General features: G+C 44.5%; 2 protein-coding genes across 3 annotated transcripts in view; both read left to right on the top strand.

Moving 5' to 3' along the window:
• Positions 1 to 6,324, top strand: part of LOC141050978 (uncharacterized) — an 85,242-nt gene extending 78,918 nt beyond the window's left edge. Inside the window, exon 8 of one of the 2 annotated variants that reach the window (XM_073547744.1) lies at positions 2,118 to 6,324. In XM_073547744.1, the coding sequence (XP_073403845.1) occupies positions 2,118 to 2,890 (773 nt within the window). In that variant the 3' untranslated portion in view covers positions 2,891 to 6,324. Of the gene's footprint in view, positions 1 to 1,805 lie in introns of both variants that reach the window. The other variant, XM_073547743.1, reaches the window with a different exon arrangement.
• The window catches only part of LOC141051169 (uncharacterized), an 872,784-nt gene that overhangs the window by 328,744 nt on the left and 528,033 nt on the right, over positions 1 to 16,007 (top strand). The gene's annotated exons all lie outside the window — the stretch shown is intronic.

The following is a 16,007-nucleotide window of genomic DNA, read 5'->3' as shown; positions in this document are numbered from 1 at the left end:
GCCGTGCCCGCTTGCCCAGTGTCTCCAAGCCGTGCCTGCCTGCCAGTGTACCAAGCCGTGCCTGCTTGCCCAGTGTCTCAGCCTGCCTGTTAGTTACACCTGTCCAATTGACTTGTTCCCGAGTGGGATCAGCAGCCACAGCCAGACACCACCCTGGAGTGGCACCCGACAGCTACCTGCCGCACAAGCCTGACCTCACCATCAGAGGCTCCAGTGAAGACCGAGGTAGCTGTCGTAGTCACGCCCCTTCCAGGGTAGCCTGGCACAGTGGGGCCACAACCCCCCGGCTCACGCCATTCAGCCAAGGCGCGAGCGTGACAGCAAGATTGTGCGGATGTTGGATAAAGAACCTCGACTAACATCCAAACAAGGTCAAGCTGCCCTGCAGTCCGAGGGTACAAGAGTGTCAACCCGTACTATCCGTCGGCGTCTGAATGAAAAGGGACTGTATGGTAGGAGACCCAGGAAGACCCCATGACATAAAAAAGCCAGGCTGGAGTTTGCCAAAACTTACCTGAAAAAGCCTAAAACGTTTTGGAAGAATGTTCTCTGGTCAGATGAGACAAAAGTAGAGCTTTTTGGGCAAAGGCATCAACATAGAGTTTACAGGAGAAAAAAAGAGGCATTCAAAGAAAAGAACTCGGTCCCTACAGTCAAACATGGAGGAGGTTCCCTGATGTTTTGGGGTTGCTTTGCTGCCTCTGGCACTGGACTGCTTGACCGTGTGCATGGCATTATGAAGTCAGAAGACTACCAACAAATTTTGCAGCATAATGTAGGGTCCAGTGTGAGAAAGCTGGGTCTCCCTCAGAGGTCATGGGTCTTCCAGCAGGACAATGACCCAAAACACACTTCAAAAAGCACTAGAAAATGGTTTGAGAGAAAGCACTGGAGACTTCTAAGGTGGCCAGCAATGAGTCCAGACCTGAATCCCATAGAACACCTGTGGATAGATCTAAAAATGGCAGTTTGGAGAAGGCACCCTTCAAATATCAGGGACCTGGAGCAGTTTGCAAAAGAAGAATGGTCTAAAATTCCAGCAGAGCATTGTAAGAAACTCATTGATGGTTACCGGAAGCGGTTGGTCGCAGTTATTTTGGCTAAAGGTTGTGCAACCAAGTATTAGGCTGAGGGTGCCAATACTTTTGTCTGGCCCACTTTTGGAGTTTTGTGTGAAATGATCAATGTTTTGCTTTTTGCTTCATTCTCTTTTCTGTTTTTTTTCATTTAAGACAAATTAAATGAAGATAATAATACCAAAGAATTTGTGTTTGCAATCATTTTCAGGAAGAAACTGAGTATTATCTGACAGAATTGCAGGGGTGTCAATACTTTTGGCCACAACTGTATATATATATATATATATATATATATATATATATATATATATATATATATATATATACACACACTTTATATATACACCAGTTTAAAGCCATGATTTGTACATGACCTTACTGCTTCTTGTCTTTGCCCTGCTTGGTGCTAGAGTGCACTTAGTAGTCAAAAGTATGGGATGTGACACAACCTAATAACACTGACTATTTGGCCACTTTATGATTCACTGAAAATTTTCACTAGAAAACCTTCCTGTCAAAAGAGTGAAGTGAAATTTTTTTTTAACACAACCTCATGGCTTCACATAATCTATTACTTGCTTTGACGTCTGCTGTTACCATCATTCTTTTTCTCACTTGATATTTGAATTTTACTACGATTTGAAATATGATACGTTTGCTAAAACACTAATTATAATTTCAGGGCAAAGTTATTGAAAGTAATAAAATCAAGTTTATTCTTGGCAGATGACTGTACCTGGAGCGCTGAAGGACTTCTGCTATCAGTTATCAAAGTAGATGATCATAACCTCACACCAGATACATGTGAAGTTTATACCACCATTTCCGGCATAACTCCAGCCCTTCACAGTAAACCTCTATCACTTGATCCTTTTCAACAATTGCTATCTAATGATGACTCACAGACACTTATGCAAAATGAAGGTAACAGAAGGGACAACGAATATCAAACAGCTCACACAACGGAGAAGCGATTTTCATGTTCAGAATGTGGAAAATGTTTTACATCTAAATGCTATTTTGATAAACATCAGAGAGTTCACACAGGGGAGAAGCCATTTTCATGTTCAGAATGTGGGAAATGTTTTACCTATAAATCCGGCTTATTTAGACATCACAAAATTCATACAGGTGAGAAACTATTTTTATGTTCAGAATGTGGGAAATCATTTAGCGTGAAATCAAAACTTGTCACACACCAAAGAATTCATACAGGGGAAAAGCCATATTCATGTTCTGAATGTGGAAAATGTTTTTCTCAGAAAGCTGATCTTGCTAAGCATCAAAGAATTCACACAGGGGAAAAGCCATTTCCATGTTCAGAATGTGGGAAATGTTTTAACCAGACATCAGAACTTGTTGCACACCTGAGAACTCACACAGGGGAGAAGCCATATTCGTGTTCGTTGTGTGGGAAATGTTTTACAGAGAAATCAAATCTTGTTACACATCAGAGAATTCACAGAGAGGAAAAGACATTTTCATGCTTGGAATGTGGTAAATATTTTAAAGTGAAATCATATCTTGTTAGACATCAGAGAACTCACACAGGTGAGAAGCCATTTGCATGCTCAGAATGTGAGAAATGTTTTAGGCAGAAATCAGATTTAGTTATACATCAGAGAACTCACAACGGACAGAAGCCATTTTCTTGTCCAGAATGTGGGAAATATTTCATAAAAAAATCAAATCTTGTTGCACATGAGAGAATTCACACAGGGCAAAAGCCATATTCATGTTCAGAATGTGGGAAATGTTTTAACCAGAAATCAAATCTTGTTGTGCATGAGAGAAGTCACATAGCAAAGTAGCCAGTCTTTTTTTTTTATAATTTTCTGGACAAATTAAAGGATAAAAATACAACAGTTACTGTCAAAGTACCAGTAAGCAAAAAATCTCAATAAACATCTGTTACCAAAACGGAAATAGAATAAAAATAATAAGCATAAATATCAGTCATATGTAAACAATATTTCACATTTATATATACTGTATTACCACATCTTAAAGTGGTTCTCTGGTGCCGAAGGGAAAATATCATGGAGAGATGCTGCTATACTTAATCTGAATGCTTGCGGAAGCACCATCCGCTGCCTCGCTTTTATCCGATGCCTCACTATTAAATGAGACCTGCTGCGAATCAGATGGTTGCTTCTGCCACAGTTCAAATCTCATGTCTGCTGACAGATCAGATTGAAGAAAAGGATATTAGAGAAGGTCTAAAACTTGTTACCAGTCATTATTAAACATTTGCCTTTAAAGGGAAGGTACCATGAAAAAACTTTTTTAACAAATGAAATAAATGTAAAGTATTAATGTTTTTTTTTAATAAACATCATAATTTGTTGTTAATTAGGTAAAACATGAAAAATAGATTGTAAAAGTTTGGTGTTTCCACTTTTAAAAAATAGGGGGAGCAGCTTCTGAAATTTGCCATTCAACCCTAATGTACAACTAGCTCACATTACAACTGCAGTAAATGTGGGTGGAGACTACTCACGTGTGTGATGGTACTCCTCGCCTTTCCTTCTGGGTGTTTTCAAAAGGATAAAAAATGACGAAGTTTAGGATCACAGGGAGGAGTCATTTTGTTTGTGACTGCCAATGATACTGACAAGTAGACAGTGTCACTGTCACGCTGCTGCAATGCAGGTAGGTGCAGGCTCCACTAGTGGCAGTAGAGTGGAAGCAGGACTGCCCTTAAACAGAGCTGGCCTACAGTGCAGCAGAATAGTCAAACAAGCCGGGTCAGATCCTAGACTGTAGCGAAGTACCAAAGGAATAAGCAAACTCACGGTCAGAGACAAGCCAGGGGATCAGTAATGGTCAGGAGTGGATAAGACAAAAGTCAGAACCAGATCAGGATATAAGCCAAGTCAAAACCAGGGAATCGGCACTCTAAAGGGAAACACTGAGTCAAGACGAGAATAGGGGAAAACAGACATGGGTTCAGACAGCAACCGCAGCAGGACAAATCAGAGCAATCGGAGTCAGCTACAGCGGCCCTAGGCAAAAAACTATAACTGACATCACCTGCAGGAAGCAGCGGCGATAAATAGCAAACCTGATCCCAGACTGAGGCTGGGAAAGGTTAACTCTTGACATGAACAGACTGGGAAAAAGGGAAAACAGGTCTCAAAACCCGGTCTGGATCATGACAGTCACTGTGGATGGATGACAGCACTGATTCTTGTAGTTGATGCTGCTTGCTGTATCATAAGCTGGAATTACATATGTGGAGTGTATCACGTGTTGCAATTAGATCACTTAGAGTAACACAAGCTGGGATTAGATACAGTGCTAAGTGTAGTTAAACCCCTTTACCCCCAAGGGTGGTTTGAATGTTAATGACCGGGCCAATTTTTACAATTCTGACCACTGTCCCTTTATGAGGTAATAACTAGAATGCTTCAATGGATCCCAGTGATTCTGATACTGTTTTCTCATGACATATTATACTTCATGTTAGTGGTAAAATTTAATTGATATAACTTGCGTTTATTTGTGGAAAAAAAACGGAAATTTGGCGAAAACTTTGAAAATTTCGCAATTTTCCAGCTTTGAATTTTCATGCCCTTAAATCACAGAGATATGGCACACAAAAAAAATTAATAAATAACATTTCCCACATGTCTACTTTACATCAGCACAATTTTGGAACCAAAATTTTTTTTTGCTAGGGAAGTTATAGAGGTTAAAAGTTGACCAGCGATTTCTCATTTTTACAACACCATTTTATTTTTAGGGACCACATTACATTTGAAGTCACTTTGAGGGGTCTATATGATAGAAAATGCCCAAAAGTGACACTATTCTAAAAACTGCACCACTCAAGATGCTCAAAACCACATTCAAAAAGTTTATTAACCCTTCAGGTGCTTCACAGGAATTTTTTGAATATTTAAAAAAAACTTTTTTTCACAAAAAAATTACTTCAGGTCCAATTTTTTTTTTACCAAGGGTAACAGGAGAATTTGGACTGCAAAAGCTATTGTTCAATTTGTCCTGAGTACGCCGATACCTGATATGTGGGGGGAACTGCTGTTTCGGCGCATGGCAGAGCTCAGAAGGGAAGGAATGCCGTTTGACTTTTTCAACGCAAAATTGGCTGGAATTCAGATAGGACGCCATGTCATGTTTCGAGAGCCCCTGATGTGCCTAAACAGTGGAAACCCCCCACAAGTGACCCCATTTTTGAAACTAGATCCCCCAAGGAACTTATCTAGATAGGTGGTGAGAACTTCAAACCCCCAAGGGCTTCACAGAAATTTATAACGTACAGTCGTACAATTAAAAAATCATATTTTTTCCACCAAAATTCTTTTCACCCCCAATTTTTATTTTCCCAAGGGTAACAGGACCACAAAAGTTATTGTGCAATTTGTCCTGAGTACACTGATACCCCACATGTGGGGGAAAACCACTATTTTGGCGCATGGTAGAGCTTGGAAGGAAAGCAGCGCCATTTGACTTTTTTGGCTGTAATTGAGATTGGACGCCATGCCACGTTTGGAATGCCCCTGATGTGCCTAACAGTGGAAACCCCCCACAAGTGAACCCATTTTGGAAACTAGACACCCCAAGGAACTTATCTAGATGTGTGATGAGCACTTTGAACGCCCAAGTGCTTCACAGAAGTTTATAACGCCCGGGCGTGAACATAAAAAAATCATTTTTTCCACAAACATAATCTTTTAGTCCCCAATTTTTTTATTTTCCCAAGGGTAAGAAGAGAAATTGGACCCCAAAAGTTGTCCAATTTGTCCTCACGCTGATATCCCATATGTGGGAGAAAACTACTGTATGGGCACACGTCGGGGCTCGGAAGGGAAGTAGTGAGGTTTTGGAATGCAGACTTTGATGGAATGGTCTGCGGGTGTCATGTTGCCTTTGGAGAGCCCCTGGTGTGCCTAATCTGTGGAAACCCCAAGTGACCCAATTTTGGAAACTAGACACCTCAAGGAACTTATCTAGATGTGTTGTGAGCACTTTGAACCCCCAAGTGCTTCACAGAAGTTTATAACGTAGAGCCATAAAAAAATCATTTTTTTCCACAAAAATTTATATATATTTTTTTAAATTCATTTATTAAACCATAAATAGGTGTACAATATACATACTGGTATATAATGTTAAACACAATACAAAGTGTACATATGTTTCATACGACATTTAAATATAAGGCAAAATGTGCATACCAGTTGCATACAGAATAAAGCAAAATACAATATCAATTAAATCATAATGGTCTTGTGTTATTACTTGAGTGATGAGATCTGCCTAACCTCTAAACTGTACCTACATCTACAAGAACATAAACAAACTATTCCGCAGCCTACTTCCACACAATTAACTATTTATTATGTGACATCTCCACTCTACAAGGTGAGGTGAGAGGAATTCCACCTCTCCCAAATCTTTTCAAATTTACCCGGGCACCCTCTGTTTTGATATAACGTGCATTCATATGGGATAATCGAATTCACTAAGTTGATCCAGGACCCGAGAGAGGGAGATGAACCTTCCATCCACCGCAATGCCAGTACCTTTCGTGCCATAAACAGCGTCTCCCGTAGGAAGATCCCAACATATTGACCCCATGTCTCCTCGTCCCATACTCCAAACAGACAGACCAGTGGTTCAAGGTTCAAGGAGAATAGGAATTTGTACCAGAGATGTTAATACTGATGTCACCTCCTTCCAATATTGTGCAACGATAGGACAGTACCAGATCATATGAATAAAGTCTGCATCTGTTGAATGGCATCTCAAACATTCCGATGATTGGTATCGACCCATCTTAAAGAGTCGAGTGGGAGTCAAATATGATTGATTTATAATATATAATTGTATCATCCTGTTATTAACAGACGGAGATACCCTGATTGAGGACTCCAGGATTTCTTCCCACTCCTCTCCCTGTGTGTCTGGGATGAGCCTTTCCCATTTCTTCTTAACAGAGTCTATGGTAGATTCTGCCCCTACTGACAGCATATATGTGTACAGAGAGGAGATGAGACCTTGGGGGCCTTGTGATTTAAGGATCCCTAACAAGGGTAGAGACAAAATAGCATTACCTATACATCTCATATGTGATTGAAAAGCTGACCTTAGTTATAGATAACGAAAGAACTGGGATCTCGGGACATTGCGGTGAATTTGGGCATTTCAGCTATAATATTCTCAAATCCAACCACCCTTTTTATCTGCTTCCATACTGATCGTGCTAGACGAAGCAGGGGCAACAGCCGCTGGACATTTATTTTCCTCATTTCCAAAAAATCCTAGCGGGCAACTAACTTGTGCGGCATGAAGCAGATGACCTTCAGAATTAGGAAGACGACCACCGGGCATCCATGTACTTATGGCTTTGTCCTGTTCGGCCAGATAATACAGAAAGAAATCGGGTACCGCTGCCCCCCCTCCCTTTTTGGGTCTCTGCAAAGTGGATAGTTTAAATTTGGGACTGGTTTTCCCCCATATAAAAGATGTGATCTGGGAATTCAGATTAGCAAAAAAGGATCTGGGCACCACTACAGCACTATGATGGAGAGAATACTAAGCTTGGGGAGTAATATCATTTTAATTAAATTAATATGTCCGGCCACAGACAGTGGAAGTTTACCCCAGATTGCGAATTTGGCTTTAACCATCTCCATCAGTGGATGTATGTTAAGTTGCAGATCAAACTTACTGCCTTGAGAAATATGGACACCCAGATATTTGAAACTGGTTACAATGGGTAGTGAGGAGAGAGTCAAGTCGTGGCATTGGAGCATGGGAGAGAGGCATCAAAGCAGACTTCTCCCAATTTATATATAGGCCAGAGTATTTACCAAATTTATTTATAGTAGTGATCACTCTTGTCAGGGTTTCCCCCCCGCTTTGTCCATAAATATCACCATATCATTAGCATATAGGCCTATGGTGTCTGTCCGGCCCGCTATTTCTATACCAGCAATATTAGGGGAAGATCTTATACAAATTGGCAGTGCCTCGATAGCAAGAGCAAAAAGGGCCGGGGAAAGGGGACACCCCTGACGAGTTCCCCTATGCAATGAAAAGGGCTCAGATATGGAACTATTTAAGATGACCCGGGCCTTAGGCTTCATGTATAATATACTGACCCACTTTTAGAATCTATCACCGAATCCATACCTCTGCAAACATGTGTGGAGAAAAGGCCATTCAAGAGAGTCAAAGGCCCTGGCCGCATCAAGCGATGCCAATGCCCATTCATTGTCCGGCACCAGAGAGCTATACTGGACCACTGACTGGACTCGTCTAATATTGATGGAGGTGCTCTTACCAGGCATAAAGCCAGTTTGGTAAGAGTGTATGAGGTCTAATATAACTGAGTTCAATCTGTTGGCCAAAATTTTCGTAAAGTTCTTATGATCCACATTTACTAATGATATAGGCCGATAAGATCCACAATCTAATGTGTCCTTCCCCTCCTTTTTTAGAACTATTATATTAGCCTCATAGAAGGATTCCGGCATGCATCCCCCCTCCCAAATCCCACGAAACACCGTCAACAAAAGGGACGCCAGTATCTCCTGGTATTTCCTATACAATTCGACAGGAAATCCATCTGGTCCAGGGGCTTTCCCAGAGGCCATATCCTTCATGGCATCCTCTACCTCCTCCAGAGTAAACTCAGCATCCATAAAAGCCCGCTGGGAAGGACTCTATATCTGACAGATAATTTAGACACCTCGGGCTATCAACATCAGTCTTTGAATTGTACAATGAGCTATAATAATCATAAAAGCATTTCAGTATTTCCTCAGTTGAGGAAGCCAGAGTACCATCCGAACTGCGAATCTGTAAGATTGTGTTAGTTGTATTATGTTGATGCACTAAGTAAGCCAAAAATTTGCTTGCCTGATTCCCCATCTCGAAGTAAGATTGTCGGCCAAAAAATAATTTACTTTTAGTTTTAGAGTCAACATGCCAAGTATATAACCTTTGAGCAGTCAACCATTCCACCCTATTACTATTAGTTTGGTCAGATATGTAGGCGGCCTCCGAATCTTTCAGACGTTGCTCCATCTCGCCATCCCCCCCGATGTCACTCGTTTAATGTAAGAGATCGTAGAGGATAAACAACCTCTCAGATAAGCTTTAAGAGTGTCCCAAAATAAATTAATATTTCGGGGTTCAGGGTGGGACGAGACGAAGCAACGTAACTGATCTATCGTTCTATCAGGCGGTTTTATCAACTTCAACCAAAAAGGGTTCAACTTCCATGTCATCCTATTATTCAATGGTCCGTATTTAAGTTTAAGAATAACCGGACTGTGGTCTGAAATCCCCCTACTGCCATGTTCAATATAATAATAATATAATATATAATAATAAGATGATAACAATAACAATATAATAATAAGATGATTATTCATGACCAAATTAAAATCTCCCATACAAATGACGTGCGCATCTGGATAATTTAGGGCGAAACTCAATGCTTTCTGAATAATTGACATGTTGGCCGGGGGGGGGTGTTATAGATACACAGAATAACATATTTCTTAGAGTTGATCAGTGCATGTATAAACATAAACTGTCCCTCAGGATCTTTCCGGGCCTCCCTGGTTTCCCACCGGACATCTTTATGTATTAACAGTGAAACCCCCCTTGAATAGCTGGTGTGAAAAGTATGTATAAACTATTGTACCCACGGTTTTTGCACACACCGAACTGTATCTCTGGTCAGGTGCGTCTCAACCAGAGCCACAATGTGAGGGCGATATTGTCTAATTTGTGAGAACACCTTTATTTTCTTTCCGGGGGTTTTTATGCCTCTTAGATTCCAGGTCATACATATCAACTCAGTACCCATTCCCGCCTATCCAAATATGTCGCATAGTGGTGCCCGAGCAGAATGCAGAGATATCACCTAGATAACAAAGTTGGTATCGGCTGCGGCATTTACCTAAATAACTATAAAAACTGAAACCTTTGAAAAAGAAAGAACAGAACAAGAACCTAATAATATAGGAGCACAGTCTCACGCCCCCATCAAAAAATAAGCAAGGGGATACCATCACTGAGTACAGTGTCCGGTATTGTTGGAAACTGGATACTCGCCGAGAGAGCTCCAATTAGACCTTTGACTGAAAGGATCCAGATTAACAGCCGTCACATTAGGATTCCTTTGCAGGGGATTCCCTATGGGACCGCAGCCATTCAGTCGCCTCCATTGGATCCATGAAGAACACGGAGGTACCTCCGTGGACAACCCGGAGCCGGGCCGGATATATCATTGAGTACACAATGTTCCTTTCCCTGAGCCGTTTCTTGACTTCGATAAATTCTGCCCGCTGCTTCTGCAGTTCCTTGGAAAAGTCCGGGAAAATGGAGATCGCAGCATTGTTGAACTTGATGGGACTTTTTGTCGTGCAAGACGCAGAATGGTATCTCTGTCTTTACAATTGAGGAGGCGTGCCAGGAACGGCCGAGGCGGGGGTTTAGTAGGGACCCTATGTGCGCTTTTAATTGCGAACACTGAAGAGGATTCATTCCCCAGGGAGGCCTTAAGCTAGTCTTCCAGAAACTGCTCAGGATGCTGACCTTCCGAGCGCTCAGGCAGACCAATGATGCGGATATTATTCCGACGCATTCTGTTCTCCAAGTCATCTGCCTTCTGTTTCCAAGCATTCATAGAGCCCGCCACTTTCGTTAATTTGGCCTCCATAGGTGTAATGGTATCCTCTACCTGGGACACCCTCGTCTCTACCTCCGTAATGCGTCCCCTCATGGTCTGCATATCTTGACGAAGTCTCCCCACCTCCGTTTAAACATACTCAATTTTCTCAGTCAGGGATGTCGTGGTTAGGGAGATAGCCTGCATCAATTGCTCAGATGCCTGTTTAAGGGTCAATTCCTCCTGCTCAGTCTCTTCCTCACCCCCAGAAGGACGAGCTCTGCTCAGACCAGCTCTGTAGGTTTGGTTGCTGCTGCCACCTCTGGTCCAGCTATAGCAATGCATGCTGATCAGCAGTGAGCTACTCCAGGGACTAAGTCCTCCTTTCGGTCCACTGAGCATGCCTGTGGGACGATCTCTCATTGGAGATTGGAGGTCACATGCTCAGGTCCTTCTCCAACTCGGATTGGACCATCAGGAAGGTACCGGAAGGACGTGGCTATAAAAGGTTCGCATGGACGCTTGGCCATGCGCTAATATAAAAGATTTAGACCATGTGGAGTGAGAGCTGTATGCATGTATGAATGTCTCTGGTGAATGACTCATTGGAAACCCCTACCCTTAGTACGCATGTGTTGTGTAGCCTAGCCTGTTAGCGCCCAGGCTGAGGAGCAAGTAGGAGGCAGAGTCAGAGACTGGCATCAACGCCAAGTGGTGGCTTGGTCTGTACGCCACGGTTCACTTGGTTGACACTCCACGGTCGCCAGCGTCACTTAGTGGCATCCGCAGTTGCGACGTGGCACGCTTAGTAGGTCTAGAGGGACTCTGACCCTGTGTCCTTGGGGCTGAGTTCTAGGACCTGACACTGAGCGTTTACCTTGCCGAGCTCTGTGAGCTTTAACAGGCTCCGGCATGTATGTTCAGTGGTAGGGCAGCTCTCTGAAGCATGAGTCCGCCCCTGTACACACGGGGTGACGTTAACCCGCATGTGTTCCTTTATTATACCGCTATATAGCGTCCGTCATTACTGAGCAGCAGTTTAACACCCCTGCACGGTGGACCCCGGGCTGTGAACGCACCTTATTCCCATCTTTATTATTTGGTGCATTCCGCCAGCCCTAACAAAAACTTGCCACCGCTCGCATTGATGTGCCATACTGGATGAGCTGCTCTACCTGAGCCACTTGTGTGGGTTGCAGAGTCCGTCTCATGCTACCACGAGTGTAAAAGCACAACCAACATTCAAAAGTGACCAAAACATCAGCCAGAAACCATTGGTACTGAGATGTGGTCTGTGGTCCCCACCTGCAGAACCACTCTTTTACTGAGTGTGTCTTGATAATTGCCAATAATTTCCATCCGTTGTCTATTCCATTTGCACAACAGCATGTGAAATTGTCAGTGTTGCTTACTAAGTGGACAGTTTGATTTCACAGAAATTTGATTTACTTAAAGTTATATTCTGTTCTTTAAGTGTTCCTTTCTTTTTGAGCAGTGTATTATTTGTATGATTTATTGAAGGGCTTGTCCACTGCTAGGACAATCCCTTCTTAAACTAAATGTTCGGCCTGATAAAATAATAAAGCCTGTAATCACCCCCCATGGTGTCGGCATTTGCTCTCCCCAGAGCTGTGATGCGTTGTTGTGACATGTGACGCCGGCGACCAAATCAGTGCTGGAGTCATTGTCTCCGTCTTTGGACAAACTGAACACGAAGCGGAAGCCAGAAATCAGCTGCAGCCCGGACTTCCTCTTCATATTCAGTTTGTCCGAAGGTGGAGATAACGACGCCAGCGCTGATTGGGTGCCGAGCAGCACGTGGTATTCCACCGCATCACAGCCCCGGGACCGCGAGTGAAGTCACCACTGGAACAGAGACTGTGCTGCTTCTCTCTTCGTTCAGGACTAGGGACCCCCTCCAGTCTGCACCTTCGGGTAAGGTCTGGGGGGGGATTCTTCGGGTGGAGGCCTCTCAGAGCTCTCCAGCCTCCTCTCCTCCTCTGGCGTTGCAGATCCAGGCAGCGTGTCGCTCTGGGCATGCACGCGAGAACTTCCGGGTTTGGAGCTGGCGACAGGAAGTGACGTCACATGCAGGCCGGCTTCAGCATTCTTGAGGCAGGATTCTTGTGTTCTTGCTGGAAGGCATCACATTACAGCGCTGATGGTGTTGGTGCCCCCCCACCTGGACATTGGGGGGAGGAGGTCCTCTAATCAGAGTGTAACAAAGTGGCACAGGGTGGTAGTCGTGGGTGAGATTACTAAGCCACAGTCAGTGAGCACCCCGGCACCTTGCACATGAAAAGACAGGTGAAGTCCCAGTCCTGCGGTACAGTCAGTTACCTTCAGCACACATTCACTTCGGTTGCAGGGGGACGAGGTCTCAGGAAACACCACAAGCCAAAGTTATGTTCCAATGGTAAAACTTTACTGAATACAGTGCAAACAAGACAATGCTTCCTGTACTTTCCCTGCAGCCTCTGTATGTTGTATGCTATCAGCTCAGATCCAGGTCCCGAACCCTGTATTTCTTCTGGGGTTGATCCCTCAGAGATCGTGTCCGTCCACGCTGCCCGTCAGCCTTTGGCAGCTTTTATCCCCATGAATGGGGGATCCTTTGTCCTCACTATGGCACAGGTCTCACCCTGGGAAAGCCTGCCCAGGCTCTGCTCTAAGAGCAGGAAGTCCCTTCCCTAAGTCCCTGATGCTTTATACTGTCCCCCTTTTACCTTCTCCCAACTTTTTAACCCTAAGTACTCTATCCCTAAGCTAAAGAATGCATTATATTACAGCACTAAACATCACATACAATAACATTAGAAAACCACATACCTTCTCCCCTTTCTAGTAGGTGGACAAGGAACCTGCATCAGAAAGCAAGTCCAAGACTTCACAGAGATGTGCAGTCTGTGCAAAAAAGCTTGCCTCTTCACATGAGAAGACATTATGTAAAGAGTGCACTGAGAAAGTCATCAGGGTAGAGCAACCATCCTTGATGGAAGAAATTAAAGATATAAAGCTCCCTGGCCGCTCTTAAACAGCCTGCGCCCTCTCCCAGTGTCTCTCCAGAAGCGAAAAGGTGGAAGCTTAGTCTAGTGGAAGAAGAGAATGAGGGCTCTCAGGAGGAAACGTCAATCCCAGATGAACCTCTGGAAGAAGGAGAATTAATCCTGGACCCAGAGGTCTCCCCAACAGAAGAGATATTATTTCTCCTCAGTGAATGTAGAAGAACTCTTCATGGCTGTACGGAGGACAATGGAGATTGAGGAGGAGAAGACTGCCCAGACAGTACAGGAGGAAATGTTCAGGGGTCTCTGTTCTAGGAAGAAGCAGGAGTTTCCCATTCATACCGTGTTTCCCCGAAAGTAAGACCCTGTCTTACATTAATTTTACCCCAAAAAGTCCCACCCTGTCTTACTTTCGGGGGAGGTCTTACATTAGCCGAAAAAAAATGACAATTTCTTTTTAACCAATAAATTAACATTTATTAACATGCTGTTATACCCCATAACAGTGCCGTATCCCACTGCACACAGCCCCACACCCCATAACAGTGCCGTATCCCACTGCACACAGCCCCACACCCCATAACAGTGCCGTATCCCACTGCACACAGCCCCACACCCCATAACAGTGCCGTATCCCACTGCACACAGCCCCACACCCCATAACAGTGCCGTATCCCACTGCACACAGCCCCATACCCTATACAGTACGTTTCCCTACTTGGTTTTTAAATGCTGGACGTTTTCCTCTGCGGTGCGGCTGTGGGTGCGGAAGGCCTGTGCTGCAGGGAATGCTGTGCCAATCAGCAGGGAAACAGCGGTGACATGGGGCTGGGGCGGCCAATTACAGCCCGAGCTGCTGGACCAATCAGTGCTCGAGCCGGGGGCCGGCGGTGACGTGGGGAACAGGGGCGGCCAATGAGCTGTTGAGCTGGGCGGATTGCGGGGTTAACACGGCGAGTTAACCCCATGAGCGCTGGACCCGCCCAGCTGCACCTGAGGACACCTCTGGAGCCTGGGGACCCAATGGGGGACAGCGGCGGCCCAAAGGTAAGGGCCTTACATTTCACAGCGGCCCCCAACCCTGCCTTACATTCGGGGGAGGCCTTACATTGAAGGACCCCCCCGTAACCCCCACCCTGTCTTACTTTCGGGGGGGTCCTACTTTCGGGGAAACACGGTAAATACATCTGAGACCTGGTGCTAGAGAAGTGGGAATCCCCATAAAAGAGGCTAGCCATTCCAGCGGAGATGGACAGGTTCCCTGTGGATGACGAAACAGCATCTTGCATCAAAGATTCCAAAGGTCGACGTCCAGATTGCATGGGTAGTTAAAAAATTACACTATAATTTGAGGGTGCCTCACAGCTGAAGGACCCTCTGGAATGCAACATGGATGGACTACTGAGGAAATCATGGGAGACCTTGGTATCTTTATTAAATACCAACGCCATATCTACCCATGTGGCCTGATCAATGTACCATTGGCTAGGGCAGCTGGAGGAACACCTGTCCACGGGAACTCCTAGAGAGGACATGCTAGCCTTACTACCTCTCCAGAAAGAAACAGTGTTCTTAGTAGATGCCTCTGCAGAATCAGTAAAAATAGCAACAAGATCATCAGGGTTATCAAACTCTGTGAGATGAGCACTCTGGCTAAGATCCTGGGGCAGGGACATGACTTAAAAAATGAAGTTGTGTTCTATCTCCTTCAAAGGGAAATACATGTTTGGTATTGCCCTTGACGAGCTGCTAGAGAAGGCATCGGACAAAAAGAACTTATCTGAACCTAGAAAAAGACTCTTTTGCCCCCGCAAGAGCATACACCTCAGTACAAGGAGAAGGGCAAATTAGGTCGCCGGAGCTGCTCACAAGGAGGAAAAGACAGGAATATTTTTCTTCCCCACTCCCAGAGACGAAATAAGCCATGACGCCAAGACAGTAGGAGGTCGCATCTCAGACTTCCTTCTACTGTGGCACAAGATCTGTTCAGACCAATGGACTCTAAAGGTACTGTCACACTTAGCGTTGTACCAGCGATCCCGACCAGCGATATGACGGTCAGGATCGCTGGTACATCGCTAAGTGGTCGCTAGTGAGCTGCCACACAGGCAGATCTCACCAGAGACATCGCTGGCGACGGGGGTCGCTACTTACCTGTCACACTAGGCGATACTGCGTCCTCCCGCCCGGCTCCACGCTCGTCGCTCGTCTCTCCACAGGAAGCTGACGACGAGAAACAGTCCTGGATGTTCTCGCGCGATAAGGAGCGGGTTT

The sequence above is a fragment of the Dendrobates tinctorius genome, unplaced genomic scaffold, assembly GCF_039654945.1.
Source record: "Dendrobates tinctorius isolate UK_male_01 unplaced genomic scaffold, ASM3965494v1 ptg000155l, whole genome shotgun sequence".
In the NCBI taxonomy this organism is placed as follows: Eukaryota; Metazoa; Chordata; class Amphibia; order Anura; family Dendrobatidae; genus Dendrobates; species Dendrobates tinctorius.
The sequence above is the reverse complement of the archived record's forward strand: the minus strand, read 5'-3'. Positions and strand labels throughout refer to the sequence as shown.